Consider the following 27,932-nt stretch of genomic DNA (forward strand, 5'->3'; position numbering starts at 1 on the left):
TTAAAAAGTACACAAAGAAAAGATCTAGAGAAACATAGAACAAATTTTATATTTTACTTTTCCTTAAGTGGGAAAAGGCTATAAGAAGTCATTAAATAAATCATTCAGCAGGACCTGTTCACTTACCCTTTTGTTCATCTCCTCAGTGAGGTTCGGTGGAAAGGGCTCAAAAGAGAACTGGACAATGCTGAAGGGGAACAAGGGAATTTCCACTCTGGCCTGCTCAAGAACCTGCAGAGAACAGCATTTAGATGAGTCAGGAACCCAGTTGAGGTTGTGTCTTCTGGAGATGAGCCACAGTGATATAAACAACAGCTGTCCTTTTACCCCTACTAGACAGCAATGTGGGGCTGATTCCAGGGCTGGAGGAAAATGGTGCCATGACAAAGCCTCCTTGAAAAATCACATAAGAAAGTAAGTCATAACTTTAGCACTACTTAGAAACAGAAATTACTTCACCTTCAAATTGCCTCTAAGAAATGTTGAACGCCACCAGAGCTCCCACTGCCATACACCGTGAAAGCCTGTGAGTAGAGAGAGGGAGCAGCAGTAGGATGCTTAAAAGACTGGGGGAAAAGTCAAGGGGCACGGAAGACTCCGAGGAAACAGAAACGAAGTCACTCCCCAACAAGAAAAAGTCTAATCAAATGCCAAGATTGAATACAGGTCATGACTTCCACTAGAGCTCACAGCACCTCATTATAGGAAAGAGGCTTGATAACCTCAGAGAAGCAGTGCCATGGGGAAGAACCAGAGCCTTAGAGGAAAAGTAGCTGCCCTTGGAGACACTGTAGTGAAGGGAAAGAAGGAAATAAGGGTGGGAGAAATGAAGGATCCTGGAGAGAGACAAATAAGAAGTGCGACCCTCTCAACAGCATTATAAATGCCTCTTTCATTCTGAAAGAAAAGAGTTCTGTCAAGAGGGAATGCACAGTTTAGGCTGTTACCCTCCCACAGACACCAAGTTAACAGTGGCCAGATCCAAGACCTTTGCAAGAACTCTTAGAGACCAACTGAAATGCTGCAGCATCCTGACCAACAGGAAACGAAAGGATTCCAACAAAGTCCAAGAACAGCTGTGGTATTCGGCATGCCTCCAAGGTGGGGAGACTCCCTTGGGACAGAAACTAAAGAGTGGACCTTTGCGGCTCACATTTGGCCTGAACGAGGAGCTTGTCTGTCTCACCTGAAACAGAGCCTAGCGGCGCTTGGCAGCAGCTCTGGTATTGCTTTAACAAGGTGAACGAGAAAGCTTTAGGTCCTTGTTCTCTTCAGAGGCCCTGAGTAAATAAGAATATACAGACCAGTGCTTTAGAGGCTAGTTGAGAAGGAAATAAGGGTGGGAGAAATAAAAGATCCTGGACAAATAAGACAAGTGCTGTTGATCTGAGCGGACAGATCAACAGAAAAACAAGAAGGGGTTCCAGCGAAGGGAGGAAAATGCGCAGTGTTGTGTGTGCCCACCATGCCTCTTAGCCCACAGTTAGAGGGGTCAACAGGAAGGAAACTTTCCATTCCCCCTGGAAAGAAGCAAAGAGTGGCCCACCCATCCAGTGTTATGCAGAGTGTGGGGCTGTCCAAGGGACAGGTTCTAGCTCATCTGACTCAGAGCACTCCCAGGATTGGCATCAGAGGCAACGACAGGTTGCAGTTCTGAGAAGAAACAGGGACAGGGTGCTCAGGGGATCTGAGACAACTAAAGTACACACACAAGCTCAGGGAAGATACATGTTCAAAACAGGTTTGAGAAGGTCTTGAAACTTCTAGATGGGCTACTGGTAAGTCTTCCTTTGTACAATGCCCCATCATAAAGCAGTGGTGACTGTTATTACATGTGATAAGCTAAAATCCTTAAGCTGTAAATCCATAAGCAGCCACTAAAATAACATAGCAAAGAGTTAACAGCTAATACACTGCCAAAGGAGATAAAATAGGTCATTAAAAAAAATATTCTATGGCCCTCCCTGGTGGCGCAGCGGGTTAAAGCACAGCACTATGAAGCTAAAGCCACTTCAGCATGAGTTCCATCCCTGGCCCCAGAGATGACCACATGCAGACCTCTCCTGGCCCACCCACTGCTTCCCTCAGCAGCGCAGCGTACTTCGTCCATCTGCCTGTTCTGCTCCCCACTCTGTCTCTGGTGAATCCTCTCACCGCCCCTGCACCTCTGGCCTGTATACCCAGTTCTGTATGTGTCAATAAATAATCTTAAAAAAAAAATTCAGGTTTAAAACTGAGATAAACTTTTTCATGAACCAAAAACAGAAAAAGAAATTCAAAGTGGTATGCAAAACCAAAAACCACGGCTTACTGGACGCTGGACTCAGACATGGGCAGCTGACAGTTCTGCTTAGGTGGGGGATGAAGACAAAGTGCTCCATGGAAAATGTGAGACGGAAGCCAGACTTGCCAATAACAGCATCCAGAACTGCAGCTGGGAGAACAGTGACACCTGTGTGGAGTGTGAAGGGTTATGCAATCCTCAGAGAGACTGCAGTCACTCACCTCTTTATTTGAAAGGCACTTAATAGTTTGACAGCTTCTGGCAGAAGAAAGTTCAGTAGAATCTGTCTCCCGGGTCAAGAAAAGGAGCTTCTGACCCATCGAGTCTAAGCATTCTAAAACACTGTGAAGAAGTAGAAAAGACCAAGTCAAAAACAATTTTTCCCATAACCTGAAAGTTAGTTCTACTAATATGGTAACTACTAACAACTGTAAGCTATTTTAATTAAAAACAAAATCAAGTCCCTTAATTGCACTAGTTACTCATACTGTACTGTGTGGATTTTCCCGGATAGCAGATACAGAAAATTGTAATGGACAGTACTGCTCTGTATGCAGGGAAAGGAAAGAAAAACAAGAAATATATTCAAAGTTCTCTGTTGAGTGTAAGCCAAATTCTAAGGATCTGATATATGTAGGTGTGGAGATAAACCTCTTTTGAGCCTGTTTTTGTTTTTTCCCCAATCTAGATAACCTATGGAGGTTACAAATTATTTTCTAATCAAATACTCACTAGCCTTTTGTCTCTCTTAATGCTTAGTTCAATGTATCTTTTTTTCATAAAGTACATCACTTTAGCCTCGTCACTAGATTTAGAAAAACAGATACTACTTAGGGCAGAGAGTGGTAATTTTTCCCCTCTGTGGTTTCTGTGATAGAAGAATGCTGCCCGTGCTATTGGTAAACATTTCTCAATAGGCTCGAGAGGAAAAATAAACCCCAGGTTTCCTGATAAGTAAGAAACCAGACACTCCCGTTATCTCTGCTCTTATTTAGAACTAAAAGCATTACCTTGTGTTTGCCTGCTGCACTACTGTTGTACTTCTTGGCTCTGGGCCTGCTGTTTGCCGTTCTTGGTGAGCAGCGAATGCCTCTAGATTTAATTCTGCGATCTTGGAAATACAGTGGTAAAAATCTAAGCTCTTGAAAAGCACGTAAGGTTAAACACAAAGCTCCCCCAAACAAACAAGAACAGAAAATCCACGTGAAAGGTAGCCTCTGCTCTGTAGCAGTGACTGCCATGCCGCAGCCCTGTGACTGACGGCTCCCGGCTCTTGGCCCATGATGCCATCTGTTAGCAGCTGCTTCTGCTGCTACGTGAATATGGAAAAGGGCCAAGTAGGACCAAGGAAAAAGAGAGGCAATTTTGGCTTAACTTCCATTCCATAGTTGCTTAAATATACTTTTCTGCACATGTAACTTTTGAAAATAATTAAAGTGTGGCCTGTATGACAACATAAAAGACTTTTTACTGGTTTAATACAAAGCCATGAGATGCCTATTCTAGTTTATCCTTCTTCCATAAAGTTATTAGAGACCACTTGGGAAGTTGTGATAGAGAGTGAAAGAAACACTCTCAATTCAGAATTACTCCCATCCACTGAACTGCTGCTGCCTGTATGCGCCCCTCACTGCAGGAGAGCAAAAGTCAGTGCAGATTTTCATAGTTGTTAGTGCCAGCTCCCATCACCAACATCATAGTAAGGTGCTTAATCAAGGCACTGTGCTAAGAGTCTCATCTGAAGTATCTCCTTTACCCTTCCCAATACTCCAGAAGTACATATTTCCATTTTACATATCTAGAAACTAAATACACTAAATCACACAGGCACACTGGTGCCTATATTATAAACAGGTCAGCAACTTTATATTTAACCACTACATTATGCTAGTGGTATAGCATAATTAATTCTGCTCACTTTGGATCAAATTCCCATTTTTGTAAAGGGGGAAATGTGACTATGTTTTCTAGTCCCATCATTTTAAGAAAAACAACGATCAAAGACACCAACCTTCTTTGGACCATGCTTAAGGAAATACCGAGCCAACTCAAGGGCTGTTCTAGCATCCTCTGTAGCATCATGGCCAACCCTGTCTGGACACTGAATATCCTTCCTAGAAAGTCAAGATACAATTGACATGCCTGGGAACATTTAAATGATAGATTCTTCCAACAACCACAAATATTCTGGTTACACGTAAACACCAACATGATAATCAGATTTGCACCATAACAATTAAGTCTCTTATATTCCTCATAAGTGCCAGAACATGAGAGATACTGAGGTTACAGAATGATCAGATATGGTTTTGTCCACAAGCAAATCATCTGGATAAAAACTACCCAATAAAAAGTCTTGTCCCTGACCTACTCTGGCCAGTCTTTGTCTCATTTAAATCATTTAACTATTATTTAAAGTTATCTTCCAGAAATTTTCTATTTGTATACAGTGTCTGTATCTGCTTAAGTTGTTGGTTGTTTTTTAAAACCCTCAAATCACATGTATCTATAAATAAAATTTAAACTATATCATAACTATATGTAGATCTTATTCTGCTTTGCTATTCTATTCTCAGCAGTATCTTAGAGTTTTCCTTATTAGCACATAGAGATTTATCATATACTTTTGAACAAAAAATTTCACAGATAACCAGCCCTGTAGAAGACTGCAGCTCTTCATGGGCTATTTTAGACCATGTTATAATGAATATCTTTGTACTTATGTGTTTATAAGTACATACAATACATTCAATATGGGAGGGTTTTGTTTTCAAATTTTGGTTAACTTTTCTGCCCCTCTCTGCCCAGTTCTACTCATTAGCTCTGAGCTGTAAATGTAAAACCCTTTTTGTATTCCCATGACTTATTTCTGAATCATACTTCTCTCTGGAGTTAGGGCAGAGTTCTAACTTTATTCCTCATGAAAAAGGAATAATTATAAACTAAGAGAGCAATGACCCCAAATTCTACAATATGCATTACATATGAGATGCTTATTTATATGATTTGTCAAGATAGAATATGCAAAACACCTACCCCAAAATAGCTTTGGCTAAGAACTTTAGCTTAAATCTTCTGCCCTGCTCTCTGACATAAAGCAATGATGTATCAATAACATATGGATGTATCATCTGAGGAGGAAAGAAAGCAGAATGAGTAGCGACTTAGGCTAAAGGAAAAAATACACGGGCTGAGGGACAGAAGAGCCCAAGGCTTTAGATTTAAGATAAGTGGAACAAGCATTTATACTAGAAAAGCTAAGTCCTAAATCCAATACTCACCTTCAGAGCTCTGAGATCTAAGTCCAGGGAGTGTCCCACTAACACCGCATCAGGAGGAAGCAGTGTCTTTAGCTGTCTCTGCACATCTTTGAGTTTGGTCGTAACTGGGCTAAGAATCTTCTTCGTGATTCCTGAGAAGCTTTCAACAAAAAAAGAAATGTAGACAGGACATTAACAAGTGTTCCTTCCTGGAAAGTCATTTCAAAAAAATTACTTAAAAAAAATAATAATGCTCAGTTAAAAAAAAATCACTGTCTAACATATCTGCTAACAAGACAGTCTAACTAGTGGTGAGTCTAGGTGTATCTAAGTATGACCCTATAGGTGCAAAGTTAATGGGCAGAAACAATAGAGGCATACCCTGTTTTATTGTGCTTTGCAGATATTGTATGTTTTTTATAAGATCCTCCATCACCAAAGATGACGACGTACTGAAGGCTCAGAGATGACAGCTAGCATTTTTGAGTAATAAAGTATTTTACAACTAAGGTACATATATTTAGACACAATGCTTTTGCACACTTAACAGGCTGTAGGGTAGAGTAAACATTTTTTATACACACTAGAAACCAAAAAGATTTGTGATTTGCTTTCTTGCAGTGGTCTGGAACTGAACCTGTACTAACTCCAAGGTATGATCTTTTCTTTATACCTAATCACTGTTGTGTATACATTCACATGCTTATCTTTAAAAAGACAGACTGAAAGTTTGAGCTGCAAGTTCTGTTTTGCTTTTAGGGTCATAGCAGATTTTAAGTTCTTTGGTCACTTGACTATTCAGTGAAGATTTGCAGATCTCTGATGAGGTCTTACCAAAGCAAAGTTCTAGCTGTTTGGCAGTTGTTAGATAACAATTATAAATGTTAGGGAGTCTATGGAGTTACGGAGAGTCTATGACAAGAAAGACAATATTCTGCCGGCAATTTCAATGTCAAGAAATCATAGTTGCAGTACCCCCAGCCTTTCCTATGGTAATAGTAAGTGCATAACAGCTGACTTAGTAAGTTACAGGATATCCCCATTCAGTTTCATTCCACTCTAGTGAGACAGCTCTAGGAAGAGCAGGCAGAGGGTGAAAAATACCTGGTGAGGTAGTCCAGAATCTTGTTGTCTGGTTTAACGAGTTCATCCATGATGCAAGAGCCCCCTTCAGCGACCAGTGAGATGCGTGTCAGTTCTCTCCCCTTGGATGTGAGGCACTGAAAGACCAGAACAGTCAGGCTGCTGAACTGTGGAAGCTTTTGCTTCCTCTCCTTATTCAAACCACATCAACTGCCACCTCCCTAATCTACTGGGGTCCCTATGACAATGGCACAGCCTTCTGCAGATTAGCAGACCCAGCATGAATAAAAGTAAAGCGAGGCAGACTGTTAAACATTATAATAGTTAAGAGAGTCAACACAGCACACAATTTCTCTGGGAAGGATGTGCTTAAGAAAAATGAATGCAAACATACTGTACCTTTTATTGAGTGTGTGCTATATCCCAGCATTATGTTGAGTACCACTGATAACTTGCAAACAACTGTACTAAAGCATTTGGCATATACCACCTCATAATAATACTACTGTGGGGGAACCTTTTTAGAGGGAGAAGCTGGGCTCAAAGAGGCTAGGAAATTTATCCAAGGGGACATACAGCTACTAGCAGGTGAGCTCAAATTACATACTCTGCTCTTAGCCAGCCTTTCAAGAACTGAAAAACTGAGTATAGAGCGAGAGGACATGCACCGCTTCTGAAAAAGTAAATAACATAAGTGTAACTTAAGTGGAAAAACCCTACTTCTGATCATAAATGTATAAAACTAAGCTGGAAGGCTAGAAACTGAGGCAAAGTCTTCAAGGCAACAGAAAGAAGGCAACATGTGTTCAAAAGACAGTAGTAAATATACTAGTAATATACAAAGATTCGAAAAGTCAATAGTACCTACCATTTCACAGTCAAGTCCAAAGAGAGGACTGTTGTCTGTTATAGAACTATTACATTTGGTAGGTAAAAAGTTTTCACAGTCAGGAAAGCCTAGGAGGAAAAGAAATAAAACAAATGCTTTTAGAATTAGAGATGGTAAACATTACTTTTAGATTCATTGAGGGGAAAATGAAACTACCTATTTGCTGACTTACTAACTAGGAATGAAAGGAAACTGAAAAAAGATTAACTATCTCACTAAATATTTCCACACTATTTAAGGCCATGGTCAGGAACTACCTAAAACCATCACTTACCAATCATGGTACATATCTCATACTTTAGGAAACACTGCACTTAAAGTATTTCCTCATTAATAGAGAATGGAATGAAATCATTCAGAAAAGCACACCCTGAAAATGAACTTCCATCAATATTTTTAAATAAACTTCAGGTTTCTTTCCATTGTTATCAATATCAAATTAACTCTAAACCAACCTTGTAGAGGAAAGTGAAATGTTTTCATTTCCTCCTTTGTGAGAAGACATCTGGTCAAGCCCACTTTCTTAGAGCCATACTTTTTAATGATGGGATCATTCTGCAGATTGATGCTGACTTTTGAATTGGCAGAAGGCAAAGAACCTGAAACAAGGGCAATTGGCAATTGAATGTAGTTAGTGTACACATTTAAGATTCTCAGAGGACAAATCTGTTAATGTGTAGGCTAAGCACAATGGAGACCAAAAGCTGTGTAAGACCTAGGCCCAACTTTTAAAGCGCTTAGACTCTAATTGTAGGAAAGCAAAGAGAAATTAAGCCCCAGATGGGTCATAAAAATAAAAGCTATGTACAGAGGAGGAAGAAAAAATTACACTAATTAAGATAATGTGTCAGACCTGCACTACAGCGCCTACCACCCGACAGCCCATCCTAGCTAACTAAATCCATCCCAGCCACCCACTCAAGAGCCAGCCTATTCTTTAAGCAGAGGTGCTCATGGGCTGGATTAAGGTTGGGGATCTGGCTCATGAGAGACGGATCTGTAAACTGACCAGTGACTGATATTTCTTGTCAAAACATGCTCAAAAGGGACAATGGTGGTTGGTAAGCTGAACAGATGCTTGCTTCCAGAATTTGAAGCTGAAACTGTAGTGAACTGATCTCAGTAAGAAGACTGAAAACACACAGAGAAGATGCTGTGAAAGGAAAACAACTCTTCACTAAAGGCACGTAAGACTCCTGATGGCTTTCTAATCCACATGCACTGTTCAAATATCCTCTTGTTTAGGGTGGCCCGACTAAGTATCTGCTGCTTGCGGCCAAATGAGCCAAGGTTTCAGAAGTAGAAAAGAAGGTACTCTGGGTAAAACAGACATGTACAAAGAAAACTTGGTCTGGCAGTGACTAGACCAAGTAAGGAGGAAAAGGTAGAGAGAGGAGGGTAAAACTCAACTGTAGATCACTCTAAACGCTAAGATCAGGAGAGGTCCAACATTTAATATATACTGGGAGGAACAGCAAGTTCCTGAGGAGGGAAGTGACAAACAATATTTTAAGTCATCAATCGCAAAGACGTGGAAAATGGAGTAGAGAAACAAAATATGTCTGCATTAAGATGGTGGAAGGGATGAAGGAATAAGGTTAAACAAAATACTATGAAAGAAAAATTGATAGAGCGTAGTGACAGTAATTCAGGTTAGTCAACAAAGTATTTACTGAGTACTTATATGTACAATGTTGTTACAGTTGGTGGCCATTGATTCTCCAATGACAAAGCCAACAAAGTTCTTCATGGAACTTAAATTCTAGTTGAGAAGATGCACAGTGAACAAATATGTACTAGATCAGGTGATGATAAGGACCACGGAGAAAAGTAAAGGAGGGTTAGGAGGGAATATTGGGGCCAGGCAAGGATGACTATCGTATGTTTTATAGAAGGTGATCAGGGAAGGTCTTTTTGCTGAAGTGACAGCTGAACAGAGATCCATTGGAGCAAAAGGACTCAGCCATGCAGGTTTGATTCAGAAAGCCTAAAGATTAATTCCCAAAGCCCTTAGCATGGCATTTACAGTCTGTAGGACAGAGCCATAAACTACCTCTCAGTTGTGAGGCTCACTACTCACTGAATCCTCTGACTCCGACTAGCCCATGTCATCACCAACAACCCAGATTCTTCAGTCATATCAAATTTTCTTTTCCTCATTATTCCTTTATTTCATAGTGCAATGTCTTTACATAAGCTTTGAAACTCATGAGTACTGTGATTTACCCAAAGATATTTAAAATACAGCATAGGGAAAATCAAACACAAGTCCACATTAAACATGGCAGGGGAGGAGAAGAGAACAATGGAGAGGTAGGAAGTTAGATGCTTTTGAGAGAGAAAACAGGAAGCACAGTCCTGCAGAGATGGGAAGGAATCACTGGTCATTCCTTTTCACGTCCCTCCGTGTAACTACTCGTTTTATTTATTTCTGAACACAAAAAGGCATCAATGAACAATATTTACCTTTCTACCTGCAAGGAACTGCTAAGTTTCATCCTACTCCATCACTCTACCCTTCTCACCCCCAGTGCTCTCATGTGTGTGTATTTTATGGGCTGGAACCACATCTGCTGCCTATTCCTCACTGGCATCCTATTAGTGGTGTCCCTTACATTAGTCAAAGGAAAAATCTTTCTTCTCATCTATGCACTTGTGGTTACAAACACCCACTGACAGTTTAAAACTCCCTCACACTGATTAATAGACGTCTGATGTCAGTGGTGTCCGGAGCCTCAGCTCTCTAGCCAGCAGAGGGCCTCGGAGGTGGGTGCCCTTGCTGTGGTTTCTGCTGCCTCCTCAACCTGACTGAGTACTTACCCAATTTTCGTTAAATTGGGTTTTCTTCTCTGTTTGTGTCAAAGAGTTGCTTGCAAGAATAAACATGCTTGGCGAACCTACTTGCAAGCACACCCACTAACCCATAGAGTCACAGGCCTACCTTCCATCGTCTTAGACAGAACCCCAGGTGTTTGTTTCTTTTGCAGTCCAACGATATCAGCTAGGAAAGTAGATGTTGGCGGAGGCAAGAGAAATTTCTGAAAATACAAAACAAGTTTTTTAAAAAGTGCTTGAGAACAGTTAAGATCCTGTGAAAGATCTTATCAGCTCAGTCTCTGAAGGTCTGGGCCTTCACCACTTGCACTGTAAAATCAGGGCTATTTCCCTCATGTGTCAAAGTAACTAATTGACCGCATGTATCCCACTCTAGAAATTGGATTTACATCTCTGAATACATCACAAAGAGGTATAACTTAGGATAAGGAAGTTGCTGTACTTTTCAAAGCATTTCCATATCTTTGCCTGTGTGCACAGTACGCCAGGTAGGAAGGACAGATGATACAGCAAAAGAAAGAAGTTTCTAGTTCCGTCTTAGGTTCACCTGGGCTTACATTCCACTCTATCCCTCACTAGCTGTAACCTGGACAAGTTACTCAGTTTTTTACGTATAAAATAGGAATAAAAAATATGTCATAAAGGACTATTGGGTAAATTATGATGATGTGTGTAAACTGATTAATGTAGAGCCCAGTACATAGGTAGTGCTCAATAAATGAGACAAGGAAACGGAGAACCAAGATTAAGGGAAATGGAGGAAACAGTCCGGCAAAAAGGGGAGACATCTATGGGGCATGGAGAAAGGTGGTATCTGAGATTCAGCTCCAGGTACTGTTCTAAGGGCACCTGATCCTGAAGCACTACTGAGGAGCTGAAATACAAATGTAGATGTTTGATCGTAAAACACCATAGTCCAAATATACACGGTAGCATCAATCTGATAGCTACTGACTGCTACTGCGATGGTACCTTGCTCGTGTTACCAAAGAAAATCAAGGACAAATCCATTCTCAGCAGGAGTCTTTAAACCTTGTTTGCTTTTCTATAACTCTACTGGCTTGTTCAGAAAGGTTGTCAAAGAAGGTATTTTTTGAGACACTTGCCCATTCTCTGGATGGAAGGACCTGACTCAGGCCCTAAAACAAAGTTTTCTTAACTTACATGTTTGAAAGCTTTACGGAGAAATCCAAACTCCAAATAGAACCTGTAAAAGTGCAGCTGACTCATTCCCTGTAGTACAAAAACCACCACGTTGTTCAATTGGTTTTGGTGAAAAAGCTGGCACCAGCTGTTGAAAAGTGAAACCAACACATACCCTCATCAGTTATGGGCATACAGAAGGGAAGTGTAGGGGAAAAAGCAGTAACAGCTAATGAAGTTTATCATTGCTCACTGAATACCTGGATAATGGTGAACAGCTATTAATTACTACACAGGATTCAAATAAAGATCTCATGAGGAAATCACTTATGGCACTGAAAGCAAGCAAAATGCTGAGAGGAACAAAATGTATTCAAATCGACAACACAAATCAAAACTAAGGTCGCCGTTACAAAAACAGCCTTAAGATCCTAACCTACTCTACTACCCTTCCTAAGCCAGTTAGCATATGGCCAGCTTCAAGAAAGTCAGTTTTAGACAAGTTGACAGATCAATGGCGATATTTGTTTATGCAGAAGATGCTTTTAAGGTGCTAGGTAATCTTCCCCAGAGATACACTTTAAAACCTATTGATGTGTGTATGTATGTATAGATAAAAGCAATTTTCATTACACATTGAATAATGGCATTGAGATAGAAAATAATAAAGTTCTTGTTGCCCTTTGCAAAAGGAAAAGATCCTTAATATAAGATCATGTTATTTCAATTGGATATCCACTGGGTGCTACAAAACAAAACACCTAAAATAGATACTGCCAGAAAGATAATGTAAATAAAAGAAGCAGCCTGTGTGAGGCATTCGAGTATATATGTCCCATCTAAAGTGGGAAGCTGGGCCCTCCCTGGTGGCAGCACTACAAGCTGGCCACAGTTCGATCCCCAGCCCCAAAGGTGATCCATGTGGCACAACAGACCTCTCCCCTCAGCAGTGATCACTGATCAGCTTGTTCTGCTGCCTACTCTGTCTCTGGTGAATCTTCTCTCTGCCCCTGCACCTCTGGCCTATACCCCAGAGGTATAGACGTATTTTTTAAATACGTCTTTAAAAAAATAAAGTGGAAGCTACTATTCAACTCTGAAAAATTATTACCATGCAAAAAGTTAGGGAGCTGTCAGATCTTTCACTTTTTGAAAGAAGAATCTAGATTTTTATATAAAGAATCCCCAAATCAAACTGCTGAGAACAAGTGTTATTATTTTTTTTTTTAAACATTCTGTATGGCAGCAAATGTTAAGGAAGATACGATTCTCCAGACACCAATTTGAAACATTTAGTCAATATTCAGCCTTTTAAGTTCTTCTCATACCTGGGTTTCGGAACAGTGGATTTACCCAAAACTGCATATGCCAGCAATTCACATAGCTGGCTGTGGGTTACTTCGCAATTTTCAGCAAATAAATTGGCTGATAGGCGGGCTTTCTGCAAAGATAAATCAGGGTATGACAAATCATATTGAGAACAGTAACAAGTGCAAATTAAAATAATATAGTTTCTATTTTTAGCATCTATCCAGACATAAAAGTTCTAATTAACTGGAACGAATGCCTAAAATAATCTGATATTAAGCATTGATAATGGAACCTCAGTGTCTTGGTTATGTGCTGGGGATAGTAGAATGAAACAAACATGATTCATGTTCTCAGTCCTTTCTACTAGGGGGGAAATGACAGAAATAATCCCAATACAAACTGCTATTTTAAAGGTAGAACCAGAGGCCAAATGGCCATTGGGTCAGGGTTTTGGCGATACCACTAGTTGAAAATATGGGGGCTAAAAAGAAAGAGTAATCTAGGTAAGAGGGAACACTGTCTAAACAGGTAGTTTGGCCTGGCCGGTGACGGGAATGGCCTGCTGCAGAGCAGTTGGAGGTATGCAATGGGAGAAGTGGGAACCAGCGCCCCGCCTTCCTCAGGCTTGGGGGGGGGGGTGTTTCCTGGTCCTTTGGTCCCCACTGGGTGCAGCAGTAGACAGAGGCGGACCTCCTCAGTGGGATTATTCACTGTGGCTGCTGGAGGGTGAGGTGGGACCTCTGGGTCCTCTCCTCTCTTGTCTAGCGACACTCCTAGTGATTTCCAGGGCAGCTTATTGAAACAGACTAGCTGTGGAGAGGCGGGGGTGATGGGCAGTCACTTCCAAATCCTGGGGGAGGGCCCTTTGGAGACTTTCTTGCAACTTTTCTGTAACTTCGAGATGATTTCAAAATAAAAACGATGGGGTTATCAACTTCCTTACACTTTCCACATTAACCTTTTTGGAAGTGGTTCTGCCAATCTGGTAGGAAAACGGAATCTATTTCAATTAACAGTTTAAACGGTTGAATACCCTTCTAACATACCATGTAACCAATCGAACCTACTGTTTTATCTCTTTTGCACTAGAACCTAAGTTCAAGTATCATAGTGCTTTCTTCATACGTTAATAGTTCCCCGCAGACCATAAAAATCCGGATGAATGAAGCAGTCTGTGGTGGGGATGATCGCCAGCCTTGTTACCCCTTACTGGGATAACAATACCTAAACTGCAGGCGGGCAGGGCCCCATAAACACCTGCAGGAGCCCACTGCTGGTATGTAGCGCTCTGCACCAGTTTGAAGTCGCCAATATGAGCCCGGAGGCAGTTGACACTATCATTACCACGTCCCAGATCACAAAGTGGGTTCCGACAGGCCGGAGGGTGTGCGAGTCTGGCGAGCGTCTGGGGGTCCCCACACTACCTCGGTGTCGGCTCACCTTGGCCTCCGGCTGTCTCTCCGGATCAGGGCGGGTTCTCACCGCCTCGCCGGCCCCGAGGCACTGGTTCGCGACCCGCTTCCTCTTCCTGCCCTTCTTGGGTTGACTACGGGTCCTTTCCCTCTCAGGCTCCATGAGGCTGTAGAGAAAGATTCACTAAAACTGAGGTAACCCCGATGCCGCGATTCTCTAGCCCGGGCGGAATCCTGAGGCGGGAGCGGCAGGGAACCCACTTCCTAGAACCTCCCTCGGATCCGCTCCTGAATTCAGTTTACGGAGCGCTCTCCGCCGCCTGCAAAGCTAGGGCGCCCTCGGCCGCTCAGTCCCGAGGCCCGAAAACCGCGCCGTCAGGAGCCAAACGGTTTTACCGTCCGCGCCTGAGGCAGAATTCGAAACGGTCCCCAACGGCCAAAAGCGCCCCGCCCGTAGGCACAGAGGGACGGGGAGGCTGTCCAGAGGCGTCTGGCCGCACACCACTGCGCCCCAAGTCCTCGAGCCCCGAGAAAGCCTTAAAGAGCGGGGCGATCGCCGCCTCAGCCGGCCCCCGAGCCGCCGCGTCCAGCCAGCCGCGCCGGGCGTTTGAACAGACCGGAAGTGGCGGCCGAGCGACTTCCGGCAGCCGCGTCGCGCGGAGACGCGCTCGGGGATGGCGACCAAGAAGCTGGCGCGGTACGCGGGGGCTCCGGGCGGGGGGCGCGCCTGCGGGGGCGCTGGCGTCCGCGGCCTCGACCCCCCCCACCGGTGGCCGGCCCCGGCCGCCCCGCCTGCGCTCTCCGGCCGCGCTGACGGCCTCTGCCCGGGGGCACCTCGGCCCGTAGCCCGCACTTGATGGCGAGACCTGGGGAGGTGCAGGGATCGGCTGGGGCGGCCACTCACTCCCGCACCCCTCGCGCCGCGCGCCCCACTTCACCCAGCTCGCGTTTATCCTCTTCTCCGGGCGGCCTGGGCACACGCACACATTTGCACTTTCTAGAACCGGGCCTTGTTTGAATAGCCCGGGCTTCGGAGGTCGCATGCTGGCGTCACAGACCACTTCGGTGTTCTTTGGCAAATGACTGGATCCGTTTTCTCTTGCTTTAAACATAAGTAGCAGAAGTGTCTACCGCTGCTAGGTGTTAGCGCGAAGTGCTATGTTGCAATCAGGGTTAGCTGCTGTTCCCAACTCCGTTTCCTATCTTAGCTCCTTTTTTGAAATTTGCTGTTCCCATGTTCCCAACTCCGTTTCCTATCTTATCTCCTTTTTTGAAATTTGCTGAAATAGCGTGGCCTCCTGGAAGTTGTAGGGACTACCATACACACCCCTTAAACGGAAAGTGACAGCAGGGCGGGTCTGCCTACTTAGGCTTCAGAGTAGCTGCTCGCACTTAAGACCTTTCAGCAAGCTCATCCCGTTCTGTGGACTTCATAGCCATCGTTTCTGGAAATAATTCGCCCTGTATTTACATTACTGTCGCTTACATGGATGTCAGGTTTCTTTACGTAGATAGTTTAAGCTCCGGGGAGACTAGACTTGCCCTATGTTGTACTGCTTCAAAACGTTGCTGTGTGTGCAAGGGTTTGAAAAATGCAAAGGTAAAATCAGCAGAATTCATGCGATGTGTCTTTACCTTTACAATCACTCGAGTTCCTCCGCATTACTGTAAAGCGAAGGGAAAGAATTAGCCCGTTTGCAGATAGTACTTTTCCATCCCTGCCAGTAAAATGATTTCTAAAACGGAAGGGGCAGTTTTCTGCCCTCCAAGTCTAGTTCCATTACCCTTAATCAAAATACATCACTACGTTAGTAATGAAGGTTATACCATTAGTTTGTTAGCTTATTCAGAACGAGTGTGTGAATGAGTGTGAACATACTGAATGATTTTACGTTTTTAGACAGCTTGGATTAATTAGGAGAAAGTCAATTGCACCTGCAAATGGAAGTCCCAGAGGAAGCAAATCCAGTAAGTAGTGGTTTTAAGTTTCATTACATTTTGTAGCCTGAACTTTGTAAAACTGGTAAAGTTACAGCACTGTGATCTTTTGCAGAGCAGCTGTTTGACTACTTAATTGTCATTGATTTTGAGTCGACATGCTGGAATGATGGGAAACGCCACCTTAGCCAGGAAATAAGTAAGTGTGCCCACCAGTGGCCAGCTCTAGCACAGATGAGTCACTTTAAAGTTAATATAAGAATACATAAAATTTCAACTGTATGGGAACTGAAATAAAAAATATATCTTTGCAGAAAGAGGTGTTTTTCAACTTACAGATAGCCTCCATATTTAATTCTGGAAACAGAATCAAGAGTTTTCTTTTATATAGGTGTACTCATAACTAGCATCTTATTCTTTGGCCTGAAATAATTAGAACAACTATATCACACTAATTTGCTTATTTTAATAGGGTTTTACTGAAATAATGATTGTTTAATAATGCTATACAGTGTGGTAACAAGTTTATTTTAGAGTGGTCACAGACATTAATTTGGTGGTAACATTGAAGTGTTGACTGATGATTCTTTCATTTAGTTGAGTTTCCAGCAGTATTGCTGAACACATCAACTGGAGAAATTGAATCTGAGTTCCATGCTTATGTTCAGCCTCAGGAACATCCAATTCTTTCTGAATTTTGTATGGAACTGACAGGAATCAAACAGGTATGACGAAAACCATTAAAATTCAGAAATCAGTTTCGAAAAGCAAACCTATATGCCATTTGGACTTAGACTTATTCAGTGCTAAGAGAAGTAATGTCCTCTCCAAAAATCCACTGGAGTTTGTAAAAATTAGAATAATGTTGTAAAAATGAATATTAAATTTGTTTTTTGAAAATTAAGTGACATCAAATTTTTGTCCTCCTGGATGTAATTATTTGTGATTTCAGATTATTCGGCTTAATTGTTCTTACCTTGTGGAGTTCTAATATTTATATTTTTTCCTTTGTGTTTTAACATCTTTTTATGAGAACAAACTCTTGCCAGTTGGACCTACTATGTTGTATCCCTCCATAGTGTCCAATTCCATGCCAAATAGGTACTCAGAGTTACTGAAGTCTGCCTTGAATTCAGATTTTGTGACTCTCTTCAGGCTCAAGTTAATGAAGGGTTCCCTCTGAAGATTTGCTTATCTCAGTTCTGTAAATGGATTCACAAAATTCAGCAACAGAAGAAAATTATATTTGCTACTGATGTTTCAGATCTTTCTACTTCTGAAGTAAAATTATGTGCTTTTGTTACATGGTCAGGTAAGAACAGATTCTTTCTGTCCTAAGTGAGTAGCATTACCACTGTGCCTTTCTTGCCCTGGTAGGAATTATATATTCTAATTCCTCATATGAGAAGAAATAAAGTGCCTCGTATATGTGAACTAGGAAAAGTAAATTTATATTTTTGAAATTACCATTCTGAGGTACCATAAAATTTTAAGAGTAAGAATCTTTCTAGTGATCCTGTTCTTCTGAATCCAGGCAAAGATGACTGAAACGAAACTATTATGCCTTTTCTACAACACTGGATAAAAAGTCCTTATTCAGTGCATGTCCTTTGCTTTTATACTTTATTGTTTACTGATATAGATATAAAATAAATGGGCCATTTCAAGTGGATGTTTTGTCATCATTGTCATTAATCATTTGATAGCAATGCTGTGTCATTGATAGCAAAGCAGTGACAGTCATGTTGGGATTCAGGTTGCAATGTTTGGCTTCTCAACTACATTAATATTTTCCTGGAAAGTTAAAAACATGTGGGACTTGTGATCTAACCTTTATTTTTCTATTTCATTGGGTGTTCATAGAATAATTTTGAAACTTATGAAATAATTTCTTAACAGTAAGTTATATAAAGTGAATAATTATTAGATAGTAGGAAAAAAATTAGATCATACTATTCTACGTTACAGAATTTTTCAGCATTTTATTATAAATGATGATAACAAAAGTACAAAAATATTGGCAATATACCATTAACTTTGTTCTGTTTTGATGTACTTAATACAGACTGGGACTTGGGGGTTTGCTTGGAGTATGAGTGTAAAAGAAAGCAGCTGTTAAAGCCGGTGTTCTTAAATTCTTGGATTGATCTCAGAGTGACTTACAAGGTAGGGGTCAAGTTGGGGCATATTAACTTTCCTCCTAAGGAAAGAAGATTAAATTTTATATCACACATGGGTTAGGGTTATTACAAATGAAGATTTTCTTTTGAAACCTTCACATAAATATCTAAAGTATTTAAAAATTAAGAAAAATAAGTACAATCTAAATTGAATAGAATTAATGTGAAAAATAGCTGATCCATAGAGTTCCAACTTTAGATAAATTGTCTTCTTTTGTTTGATTAGATTTTCTATAAGAGAAAACCAAAAGGACTAAGTGGTGCCCTAAAGGAAGTAGGGATAGAATTCTCAGGACGAGAACATTCTGGTGAGCATAAATTGAAAATTATGTCATTTTTATAAAGGTTTTCACATGATCTCAGTTTTTACTAAACTTATTAACAAGGACTTCCTGCAGCATACAAAAAGCTCCTAATCTATGTAATTGGTATTTTCTTTTTTCAGTGTAAAAGTTAAAATTTTTCATTTTAGTTTTGTTTTGGGTTTCTGGTTTCTTTTTTTTTTTTTTAAACTTTATTAGTTATCTGTATAACTTGACAATTTTAGGAGTATAGCCTCACACCCATGTAGGCACATGCTTCCTTCACCCTCCACCAACACTCCAGTGCCTGTATCCTGCCCCTTCTTTTTCCTACTCCTTTTCCCCTTTTCCTCAGACCCTCAAATTCCCACTTTCATAAACTGTTGGGAGATAAGCCATCTAGTGCCTTTTTAGCTCCTAAAAGATATTAAAAGACTTAACCAGATCAAATGGAGGAAAAACAATTGCTTGCATTATACAGTAGACTAGTGAAGGAGAAAACAAAAAAGCCTTGAACAAGACTGTTAGATTATATATTATGTTCCCTACAGAATGTTAGTCCCATTGTTGTGAACTGACAAATTTTTGCTTTCTCTGTAAATATGGGAGAGCTTATCTTTAATTAGTTATATACCACAGCTTTCTACAAAACCAATTTCTTAGAATAAAATAAGAAGATGATCATAAAACTAACAGATATTCCAGTTTCTCTTTCTGTCATTGTTCTTGCCTGTGTCTTTACATTGGCACCACTTCATTCAGTGTTTGATGTCTGTGTCCCCAGGGTTGGATGATTCTCGCAATACTGCCCTTCTTGCCTGGAAAATGATTAGGGATGGTTGTGTAATGAAAATTACAAGGTGTTGGAACAAGGTTAGTGATATTTGGCTTCTTTTCTGTCATTTCAAACTCTAGACTCATAGCTTCATGATTGTAGATTTCATCTGTGCAGTCATTTGTAAATCAGTGACATTTTTCTTTTCTTGTCCTATATGTAACTGAAGAAATTATAAATGCACAATTTCTAAAGCCTTTTGGATTTGTCTGTGACATCATAGGTACCCCCTAAAAAGAATTCCAACATTTTGGCCAGAAATTTGACTACAAATCAAGTTGAAGAAACATCAGCCTGTAAAAGTAATATTTCGGACCCTAGCACATATGTTAGGGAGTCTAAAGACACAGTAAGTTCTCATGAAAAAGTTCAAATGAAGTCAGTTGATGTGAATTCTCCTATAAAGGTACAGCAAGATGAGTTACGACTAAAAAGCAATATAAAAACAAGTATTCATGATGTCAACAATAGTTTATCTCTCTTAAATACTAAGTCCTCTACTTCTCTCAGGCAGTTTCAGACTTCCAGCTTGAATTCACCTATACATATGCAGAAGCAAACAAAAAATGAACATCTGATTTTAAATAACAAATCTAAGTCTTCAACAACAGGTTCAGAATTGGTACTTGTTTCAACTACCATTTCATCTGTTAATCATGTTTCTGACATGAAAATGAGTTCTACCCTTGACTGTTTACCTCTGTTGGCTGACTGGGAGGATGTAGCTTTACTGCCCGCATCTCAGCCTGAGCAAAATGTAGACTATATACCTCCCATTAGTGACTCAAACTTAGGTCCTTCATTTAATTCTGGAGAAAGAACAATGGGTTCAAAAGAATCTAAAATGTCAAATCATGGAAATTTTGGAGGCACAGAAAAAATTCAAAAATCTGAGACCACTAAGTCTATTGTATTTAAGAGCCCTCATACAACTATCTATAATGTAAAAGAAGCCAAAGATCAAGGTTCTGATGATTCTGACTTCAAATTACCTGAGTGTAAATCAAGCACTTTTAACGGTGTTCATGCCACCATGTCTCATTCCTCAGTTTTGGGGAAACATCCTCCTCTTTTCAGTGGCACTAAAAGATACTCATCCAGTTCCCTAGTTTTCCCACCAGCGAAAAAGCAGACCTTCACTGTTCATGAAGAAAAACCTACATCATCTCACAGCTCCCACGGAAGCGGTTCTTCCCGGAAGGTTCTCCCTGCTGTCTTAACTTCTGCAGTTAACCTACAGGAGCCCTGGAGGAGCGGGAAGATGACACCACCATTATGCAAGTGTGGCCGGAGATCTAAGAGGCTTGTTGTTTCTAACAATGGACCGAATCATGGAAAAGTTTTCTATTGTTGCCCTATTGGGAAACATCAAGAAAACAAGAAGTGTTGTGGTTATTTCAAATGGGAACATACGCTTAAAAAGGAAAAAGCCAGTAACTTAATTTTGTCTCACTCTTCAGGGGGACTCACTGTTACTTCTCCAGAAGCAAGCTATCTGTGTGACAGAAATGTAAGCTTTCCTACAAAAAATTCACTGAGACTCAGACCTTCAATGAGGAATTGACCAAGTTTAATATCTAAATTTTGCTGTAATGTGACTTTAAGTGTCATAAAGACAAGTATAAAGGCTACAAGTTCTGAGTTCTTAAGAGTAGATTCTGTAGCCTGTGGTGGCGCTATTTGAAATGTATGTGTGTGTGCGTGCTACAGACTGAAAATAAACACAGGCTTCTAATTCACTTACCAGTTATCTAACATGTGTCTTCATGTATGAATCCTAGTTTTTCCTCAAATTCCCAAATACTGTGAGTATTGTGACAGATTTTTACTATTTTTATTTCATGTTAGTATTTGCTGAACTTATCAACCCTTTAAGAATCACAAAAGAGTATCTTATGTTTAAACTATTAAGTTAAATATGATAAACAATAATAGTATGGGTTATCCTTTCATAATAGCCTCGAAATAAATTTTAAACTGTTTTTAAATTATTTGAATAACAACATGACTAATAAAAACCCAGTGTATTTTAGGTAGATATTTGTACTTTGAGAATTATGATTATCTCCTAGCTGATAATATTTGTTATTTTTCTAAAAACTTGAAGGTTTTAAAGTTTTATTTCAAGGCTTCACATTTGTATATCAACATAGAAGTATTCTGCAACTGAGGTTTGAAAACCAACAGGTCAGAGGTTTGGTTCCCAAACTGATTCTGTACTATAAGTTTAAAAATGCCTCAATTGATGGTATTATATGACCAAAACATAGATAAAGGAATTTTCTGAATATTTATTTCAAAATTCAGCTATGATGTCATAACTAAAAGCTATTTTAAATCAACAAATCATAAGCACAGTGCCACATTTTTTTTTACCACCTATAATCTTGTGGTTTCTTCAGTCTTCATTTTATAGATACCACGATAATAAATGGGATGCATTTAAATTGCTTTCCATTCTTTCTTCCTCAGTTCATTCCTTTTTATCTTCCCACTGACAGTCTTTGGCAGTTGTTGAATAAATTCGACCTGTTGGTATTAAGGGAAAGAAAATCAGCCCAAAAGTTTTCATCTTTTGACAGTCAATTATATAACAGTTCTATTCCAAAGTTTAGGTTACAGAACTAGGGTACACATTGGGGTGAGGTTTTAAAAACAATCAAAAAGGGGGACAAGTATTGTTGAGGACATTTTTCTTGATGATCAGTATTTACTACAAGTCTGGTGAGCCAAATGACCCAACAGGTTTCATTTCAATCCCAAATTGATTCTTACCCATCTCTTCAGTTCACCTTGAAATATTTGGTATAATGTGTTTGAGGAGAATTAAAATAGAAAAACTGGAATTTTCCAGAATACTAAGCAGATATTCATCATAGAGTACCTACCTTTCTGGGATATTTATAAGGTGCTGTAGTTTTTTTAACATGCTCTTGAAGCTCCTTTTTTAGTAGTTGTTGATCATGTGCCTTGTAATCAGGGTTCAGGACAATAAAAGCCTTTACTACCTAAAATAAATATTTGACACAATACAAGGTGAATTGTGTATTTTGATGTTTTAGTATGTCTTGTTTACTTTTTCTGGCCAGGAATCTTAAGTGCCTATTAGGGTGGGCCAGAAGATTTAGTAGGATGTGATCCCAGCTCTTCTTTTAAGCCAGCCAGTTAACTCCCACAGCTCCTATATCTAATATAGGAGAGCTTCTGGGACCCCTGCTTTGGGGGGTTATGATCTGCATTTGAAACTTGTCATCCAACTACAGCTTGAACTATTGTTTGATTATCTCTGCTCTTGACTTCTTGTCTTTCCTATCCTTCCAGGAAATTTCCCTTTAAAAAAGGCATTGCACTAAGCTCAGTCTTTGTGTAACAACCCACTCAATGTAACTAGGTCCCTACCCTCAGTGTGGTCCTTATCCACAGTGTTCACACTAATTGGTCATATCCTTGTGCAAGGAAACAGTTCATTAAAACCATATACTCTCTTCCAGAGACACTCCAATTGATGCAAGACGGTGAAAATTCCAGCATCACTTTGCTGTTGCTCTGGCCCATTTATGTGCACTCCTGAGGTAAAGAAGTCGGGAAGTGGTGGCCGTTGCTCATTGGCATAATGAACATATAACGAGGGAACCATCAAGCTCGGTTACCACTTTATGCTCACAGATCCTATTGCCCAAATGCACTCTTCCTTGAAATATTTTGGACAGTTCTACCTAGAATTTCTAATATAGTTGACAGAAAAAGGCCGTTCCTCTTGTGTAGCAGCACCCTTACGAGCAAACTGGGGCTTCTGTAAGGTTCTCCTGGGTCACTCCCTCCCGAGAGCTAGGCCTCTAGATGAGATAACTAGCATGCACCACCCGAATCCAGATTGCCAGCCCAGGGTCCGCCTTGAAATGATGCTTCCTCGTGAGCACCTATCCAGGGACATCTGCCACTTTATAACTAAATACCCTGCACTTAAAAGATTGAGATTTTACTGAATTTCCAAAGTCATGTATCCAGTGTGAAGATAAGCTGGCATCATTACCTCTCCATCTTGATCTTGGAGTAAAGATTTGAATGACAATGAATTGAAATGAATCACTCAAGACAATCACTTACACACACGGGCTTGCAGTTATATATATATATTTTCCCCACATTGACAAAGAGCTCATTGGTGAACAATTTTTATGAGCAACACTTAATTTTTATGTGCTGACGGGTGGGTGTGGACCTTATGTTCACTTCTAGACCTGGGTAATGACTGGTTCCTAGCTGGCTGACTCCTAGCACCCTTTCCTCCCTGGTGTGACACTGGGTTGGTGACAGTCACACTGTCTTTTCTCTATCCTTCTATGGAAAAGATACAAATTTGTTATGTTTTTTGGCCTTATTCTGTGTACTATCATTTCTATCAGGTGGATAGATTAAATATATGACTATCTAGCATGCACTGTAAATGTAGGCATCATTTGGGTAGTTCCTTGTCAAGGAGCTACTATTTATGAGTTAGGCTGCCACCAGTTTACCAACTTGAGCTGAGTCAGCTCTTACCTCTCCTCTGATGGGGTCTGGGCTGCTGACAACCGCAGACTCTGCCACTGCAGGATGCTCAATCAGGGCACTTTCCACCTCAAAAGGTCCAATTCGGTAGCTGGGAAGTAAAAATAGGGCAAGAATTTATAAAGGGAAGCAACAGGTTCATCAGAACACTGAACATCACCTAAGCCCAGGTGAAAAAGAAAATTACCCAGAGGATAGTATGATATCATCTGATCTTGCAACAAACCAAAAATACCCATCTTCATCCATATAGCCCCTGTCCCCAGTGATATAGAAATTGCCTCGTAGAGTTGAAGCTGTTTTTGTAGGATTATCCTGTGGGGGGGAAGTAGCATTTTGTTAAAATGACTTTGGATGTGACTTTTCTGTTCAATTGGCTTTTTAAACATTCAAGAAAAAGTGTTAGAATGAAGGCGAGTCAACACGTGAAATAACCATGAAATTTTAGCACAATAGAAGAAAGAAAAGCTATAGTTACAAAGACTAGCTATGCTTCCATCCCGAGAATTTTCTTAGCTGGATCACAAAATGTCACAAAACCTCAGAGAAATGGACTGAAGCCTTTACCTAAGTGATTAATATCTAACTGGTAAGAAAACTGAAGTGAATACTCATAAGAAAACAACACCATGCAAAGAATGGGCTTTGTATATTTTACACAAAAACAGAATGGATTCTTTACTTTTATATTTTACACAAAAACAGAATGGATTCTTTAACACGGGCAGGAAAAAACAATGAAGTATTGCTACTTTATGTAAAGTTCACTGGCAAGTAAAACCTGGCCGTTTGATTATACTTATGTAAACTGCTCTAATTCGTGATTAGAGTGAAAATGTGTTTACAAATATTAAGTAGCTTGAAAAACACGTATTAAAAGAAATCTACTTAAGCTCATTGTTCGATTCTTTATCCACCCTGCTCCTCCCAAGAAGGGAGGATTTAAGGAAAATAATTGGGTTTCATACTGGAGAGGATGCATGTAGATGTCGAAGGCTGTTTTATTTCTAGGATTGCCTTCCTCTTGCCTTCACGGTCCCTGAGCAGTGAACCAGCCTAGGAGAGGCAGCTGAAACGCCCATTATCTGAGGGTAAATTATCATTCAGGACAATGAATCTCTCAAGAAAAGGCCAAATATCTTTTCTAGATGTGTTCTGTTGCAAACAGGGATAGATCATCAACCACTAGTGAGAAATAAACAGAAAATAGAGGTTATTCGCTAAATCTCTTACTACATAATGAGTAAAAAGGCCAAATGGTCGGTTAGGTAGAACTCGAATGCCAATATCTCCTTCTTGTCCTGGAGGTAGAACATTGCCATTTACATCTAAGATCTAGGATAAAACAGAACAGTGTATTTTAGGACAATTTTATTTGCTTTGCCTTTTTTTTTTTTTTTTGCCATTTGAGAATTCAGACTTCAAAAAATAATTTAAGCATACTTTAAATTCCTAAGAGAAATTATACTTAGTGAAATACACTTATTCTTCTTGCAAAATATAAAATACAGGCTAGCAACACATGTGAAAGGAAAACAAAAGTTTTCTTTGGTCTAGCATCTAGCAATAACTGCATCTGGTACTATCATTTGAAACAATATGTAAAGAAAGGAAAAAATAGGATCATTTTACAGGAGGCATTTGCAAACTGCTTTTATCATTTAGCAATACACCTTGTCTTTTCAGCCCAAATATTTCAAATACACTTTAACTGTGGAACAAATAAAACATTACTTCAGAGGCCCGATATGAACAAGTAAAGGGGAAAGTATCCTGGCTGAGACAAAGGTCGATAATTCAGTGCCTCACCTCCCACCCCCACCGCCCCCTGAAGGACTCAAGAGTACCTAGTGCTTACAAGCACTTAATGCACTCTGAGTAATAAATATTAAAGACCTATGCACATGTACTATTTTCTTTAGTTCTTACCACATTCCCACCTGGTTAAAACTATTATAACCATGTTGCACAAGAAGAAGCCATATAGAGAGGCTAAATGACACAGTTCACGAATGAACAGGAACTAAATCTCAGCAGTAACACTTCAAATCCTAGGCTTTTATCATTATACATGCTTGGGATATCTCCAAGAAGTTCAATTTTTTTTTAAAAGGTTTATTTGTGCATTCAGAACTGGGGTACAGGCAGAGGCTCAGGGGCAGCTTCACCAGAGACAGAGTGGGGAACAGAACAGGCAGATCAATGAAGTACACTGCTGAGGGGAGCAGTGGGCGGGTCAGGAGAGGTCTGCCATGCCATGTGGTCACCTCCGGGGCAGGCGGGAATCGAACTCATGCAGAAGTGATTTTAGCTTCTCAGTGCAGTGCTTTAACCCGCTGCGCCACCAGGGAGGGCCAGGAAGTTCAATTTTTTTAATACAAATTAGCAGTTCTCATATTGATAGCTACCGTATGCACAGATTTTGTTACAGCTTTTAACTATTTCTAAATATGAAATGTACTCAGCTTATATATATATATATATATATATATATATATATATATATATATATATACATACATTCACCAAGGATGCAGCTTTTCAAGGAGAGGGCTTTAATATTAATCTGGCACTTTCTAGAATGAGAAGGGCTTATGTCCCCAGTGAGAAACTTGAAAGGCAGGGAATTCTAAATGTAAAAATGTTCTTTTAAGTAATTGCAAGTAAACTTAAATTTCTAGTCAGTCATGTAAAATGCTTGACTCCAGGTATCAAGGAATTCTTGATGGCAAGGTGATATGTTGAAAGTTGTAATTACTTATGACATACTACTCTTTAGCAGATTGGGGAAACTCCAAATATTCTATCTCTGGAGAGAATTGTATTCTTCATTGTTCAGTGGGATCCTAGCATGTTTAAACACGTAATTTGTAAGCTTTGAGCCTTGACATTACAAAAATCTGATGTTCTGCTATTTGGAGGAAATCCCCAGATGCTGGCGTGCCACTGAAAATACCCAAAAGGGTAACAAGAGACCCAGCAGTAACCCGTGGGAAAGGGTTAAAAGTGAAGGCCACTGCACTAGGGAAATACAAATCAAAACTACGATGAGATACCTCGTGACACCCATCATTAGGTGGCTGCTATCAAAAACAGCAGGAAATAACAAGTATGGGAGAGAATGGAAAAACTCAAAACACCTGTGCATTGTTGGTAGGAAGGTAAAATGGTACCCACCACCATGGAAAAACAGTATGGCAGTTCCTCAAAAAAAATAAAAATAAAACTAGAATCTGATTTAGCAGACAGATTTCAGGGGCCCACTCAAATCAAAGCATCTCTCTAGGAGAGGTTGGAGAATTAGCATTTTTAACAAGTGTCTGTGAGAGACCTCAAATAAGATAATGCTTGGGAAACACTGATCTGATGTTGGTGCTGAGCCCTGTTCTATAAACCTACCCCTGATGTTTTTGTTACTGTGGTTTTCTCATTTCCTGTGGTTTTGGCTGGTTGATCTGGGAGCAAGTCTAGGCATGTACAGAGTATACAGACAGCACAACAGAATGCTGACTAGATAAGAAGATACTCCTAGGTGGTAAAATAGTTGTGGCTATGAGGAATCAGGAAAAGGGCAGGCTGACCTGGGGGAAGAAAGGGTAATGTCACAGTTGCTAAAAACTACTGAGTAGCTTCTTTTGACCTACTTGACCTTCTTGGGAGATCTTGACCTTCTTACTAGAAGGGGCAATGTGGCACTCTGGTTAAGAGTAAGTATATTGGAACCAGATTGTTCGAGATGGAATCCTAGTACTAGCTGCTACTAGCTGTGTGACCTGGGGTAAGTTCCTTAGGCCCTCTGTGCCTCATCTGTAAAGTGGGTTTACTCTTAGTATGTCTCTCATAAGTTCTTTCTGGAAATAAAATGATTGACATTTTATAAAATGCTGCTCATAAACACATGGCACATTC

The 27,932-nt window shown here is 40.2% G+C and overlaps 3 protein-coding genes across 4 annotated transcripts in view; 1 reads left to right on the forward strand and 2 right to left on the reverse strand.

The window, feature by feature from the left end:
• The window catches only part of LOC101618703 (putative RNA exonuclease NEF-sp), a 23,890-nt gene extending 9,463 nt beyond the window's left edge, over positions 1-14,427 (reverse strand). Inside the window, exons 1-13 of the mRNA XM_004691728.2 lie at positions 14,246-14,427; positions 12,823-12,935; positions 11,516-11,642; positions 10,458-10,554; positions 7,972-8,115; positions 7,496-7,584; positions 6,649-6,764; positions 5,566-5,704; positions 5,321-5,415; positions 4,296-4,398; positions 3,295-3,395; positions 2,506-2,626; positions 127-231 (exon numbers count right to left, since the gene is read on the reverse strand). Coding sequence (XP_004691785.1) covers positions 127-231; positions 2,506-2,626; positions 3,295-3,395; positions 4,296-4,398; positions 5,321-5,415; positions 5,566-5,704; positions 6,649-6,764; positions 7,496-7,584; positions 7,972-8,115; positions 10,458-10,554; positions 11,516-11,642; positions 12,823-12,935; positions 14,246-14,380 — 1,485 coding nt within the window. The 5' untranslated portion in view covers positions 14,381-14,427. The remainder of the gene's footprint in view (positions 1-126; positions 232-2,505; positions 2,627-3,294; positions 3,396-4,295; positions 4,399-5,320; positions 5,416-5,565; positions 5,705-6,648; positions 6,765-7,495; positions 7,585-7,971; positions 8,116-10,457; positions 10,555-11,515; positions 11,643-12,822; positions 12,936-14,245) is intronic.
• Positions 14,428-14,866: 439 nt separating this feature from the next.
• Positions 14,867-21,374, forward strand: ERI2 (ERI1 exoribonuclease family member 2). 2 transcript variants are annotated; one of them, XM_012732047.1, is made up of 9 exons: positions 14,867-14,914; positions 16,118-16,185; positions 16,276-16,354; positions 16,753-16,880; positions 17,311-17,467; positions 18,221-18,321; positions 18,562-18,643; positions 19,422-19,510; positions 19,696-21,373. In XM_012732047.1, exons 2-9 carry the CDS (start codon positions 16,159-16,161, stop codon positions 21,034-21,036), a joined length of 2,004 nt encoding a protein of 667 aa, XP_012587501.1. In that variant the 5' UTR covers positions 14,867-14,914; positions 16,118-16,158; the 3' UTR covers positions 21,037-21,373. The 2 variants fall into 2 exon arrangements, with proteins under 2 accessions (XP_012587501.1, XP_004692144.1); XM_004692087.2 differs by having other exon boundaries at positions 14,873-14,914; positions 16,271-16,354; positions 19,696-21,374.
• Positions 21,375-21,563: 189 nt separating this feature from the next.
• The window catches only part of ACSM3 (acyl-CoA synthetase medium-chain family member 3), a 19,269-nt gene continuing 12,900 nt past the window's right edge, over positions 21,564-27,932 (reverse strand). The window contains exons 10-14 of the mRNA XM_004691729.2: positions 25,257-25,358; positions 24,211-24,338; positions 24,015-24,114; positions 22,361-22,480; positions 21,564-22,001 (exon numbers count right to left, since the gene is read on the reverse strand). Coding sequence (XP_004691786.1) covers positions 21,915-22,001; positions 22,361-22,480; positions 24,015-24,114; positions 24,211-24,338; positions 25,257-25,358 — 537 coding nt within the window. The 3' untranslated portion in view covers positions 21,564-21,914. The remainder of the gene's footprint in view (positions 22,002-22,360; positions 22,481-24,014; positions 24,115-24,210; positions 24,339-25,256; positions 25,359-27,932) is intronic.

The sequence above is a fragment of the Condylura cristata genome, unplaced genomic scaffold (assembly GCF_000260355.1).
Source record: "Condylura cristata isolate star-nosed mole 26May11 unplaced genomic scaffold, ConCri1.0 scaffold00032, whole genome shotgun sequence".
Lineage (NCBI taxonomy): Eukaryota > Metazoa > Chordata > Mammalia > Eulipotyphla > Talpidae > Condylura > Condylura cristata.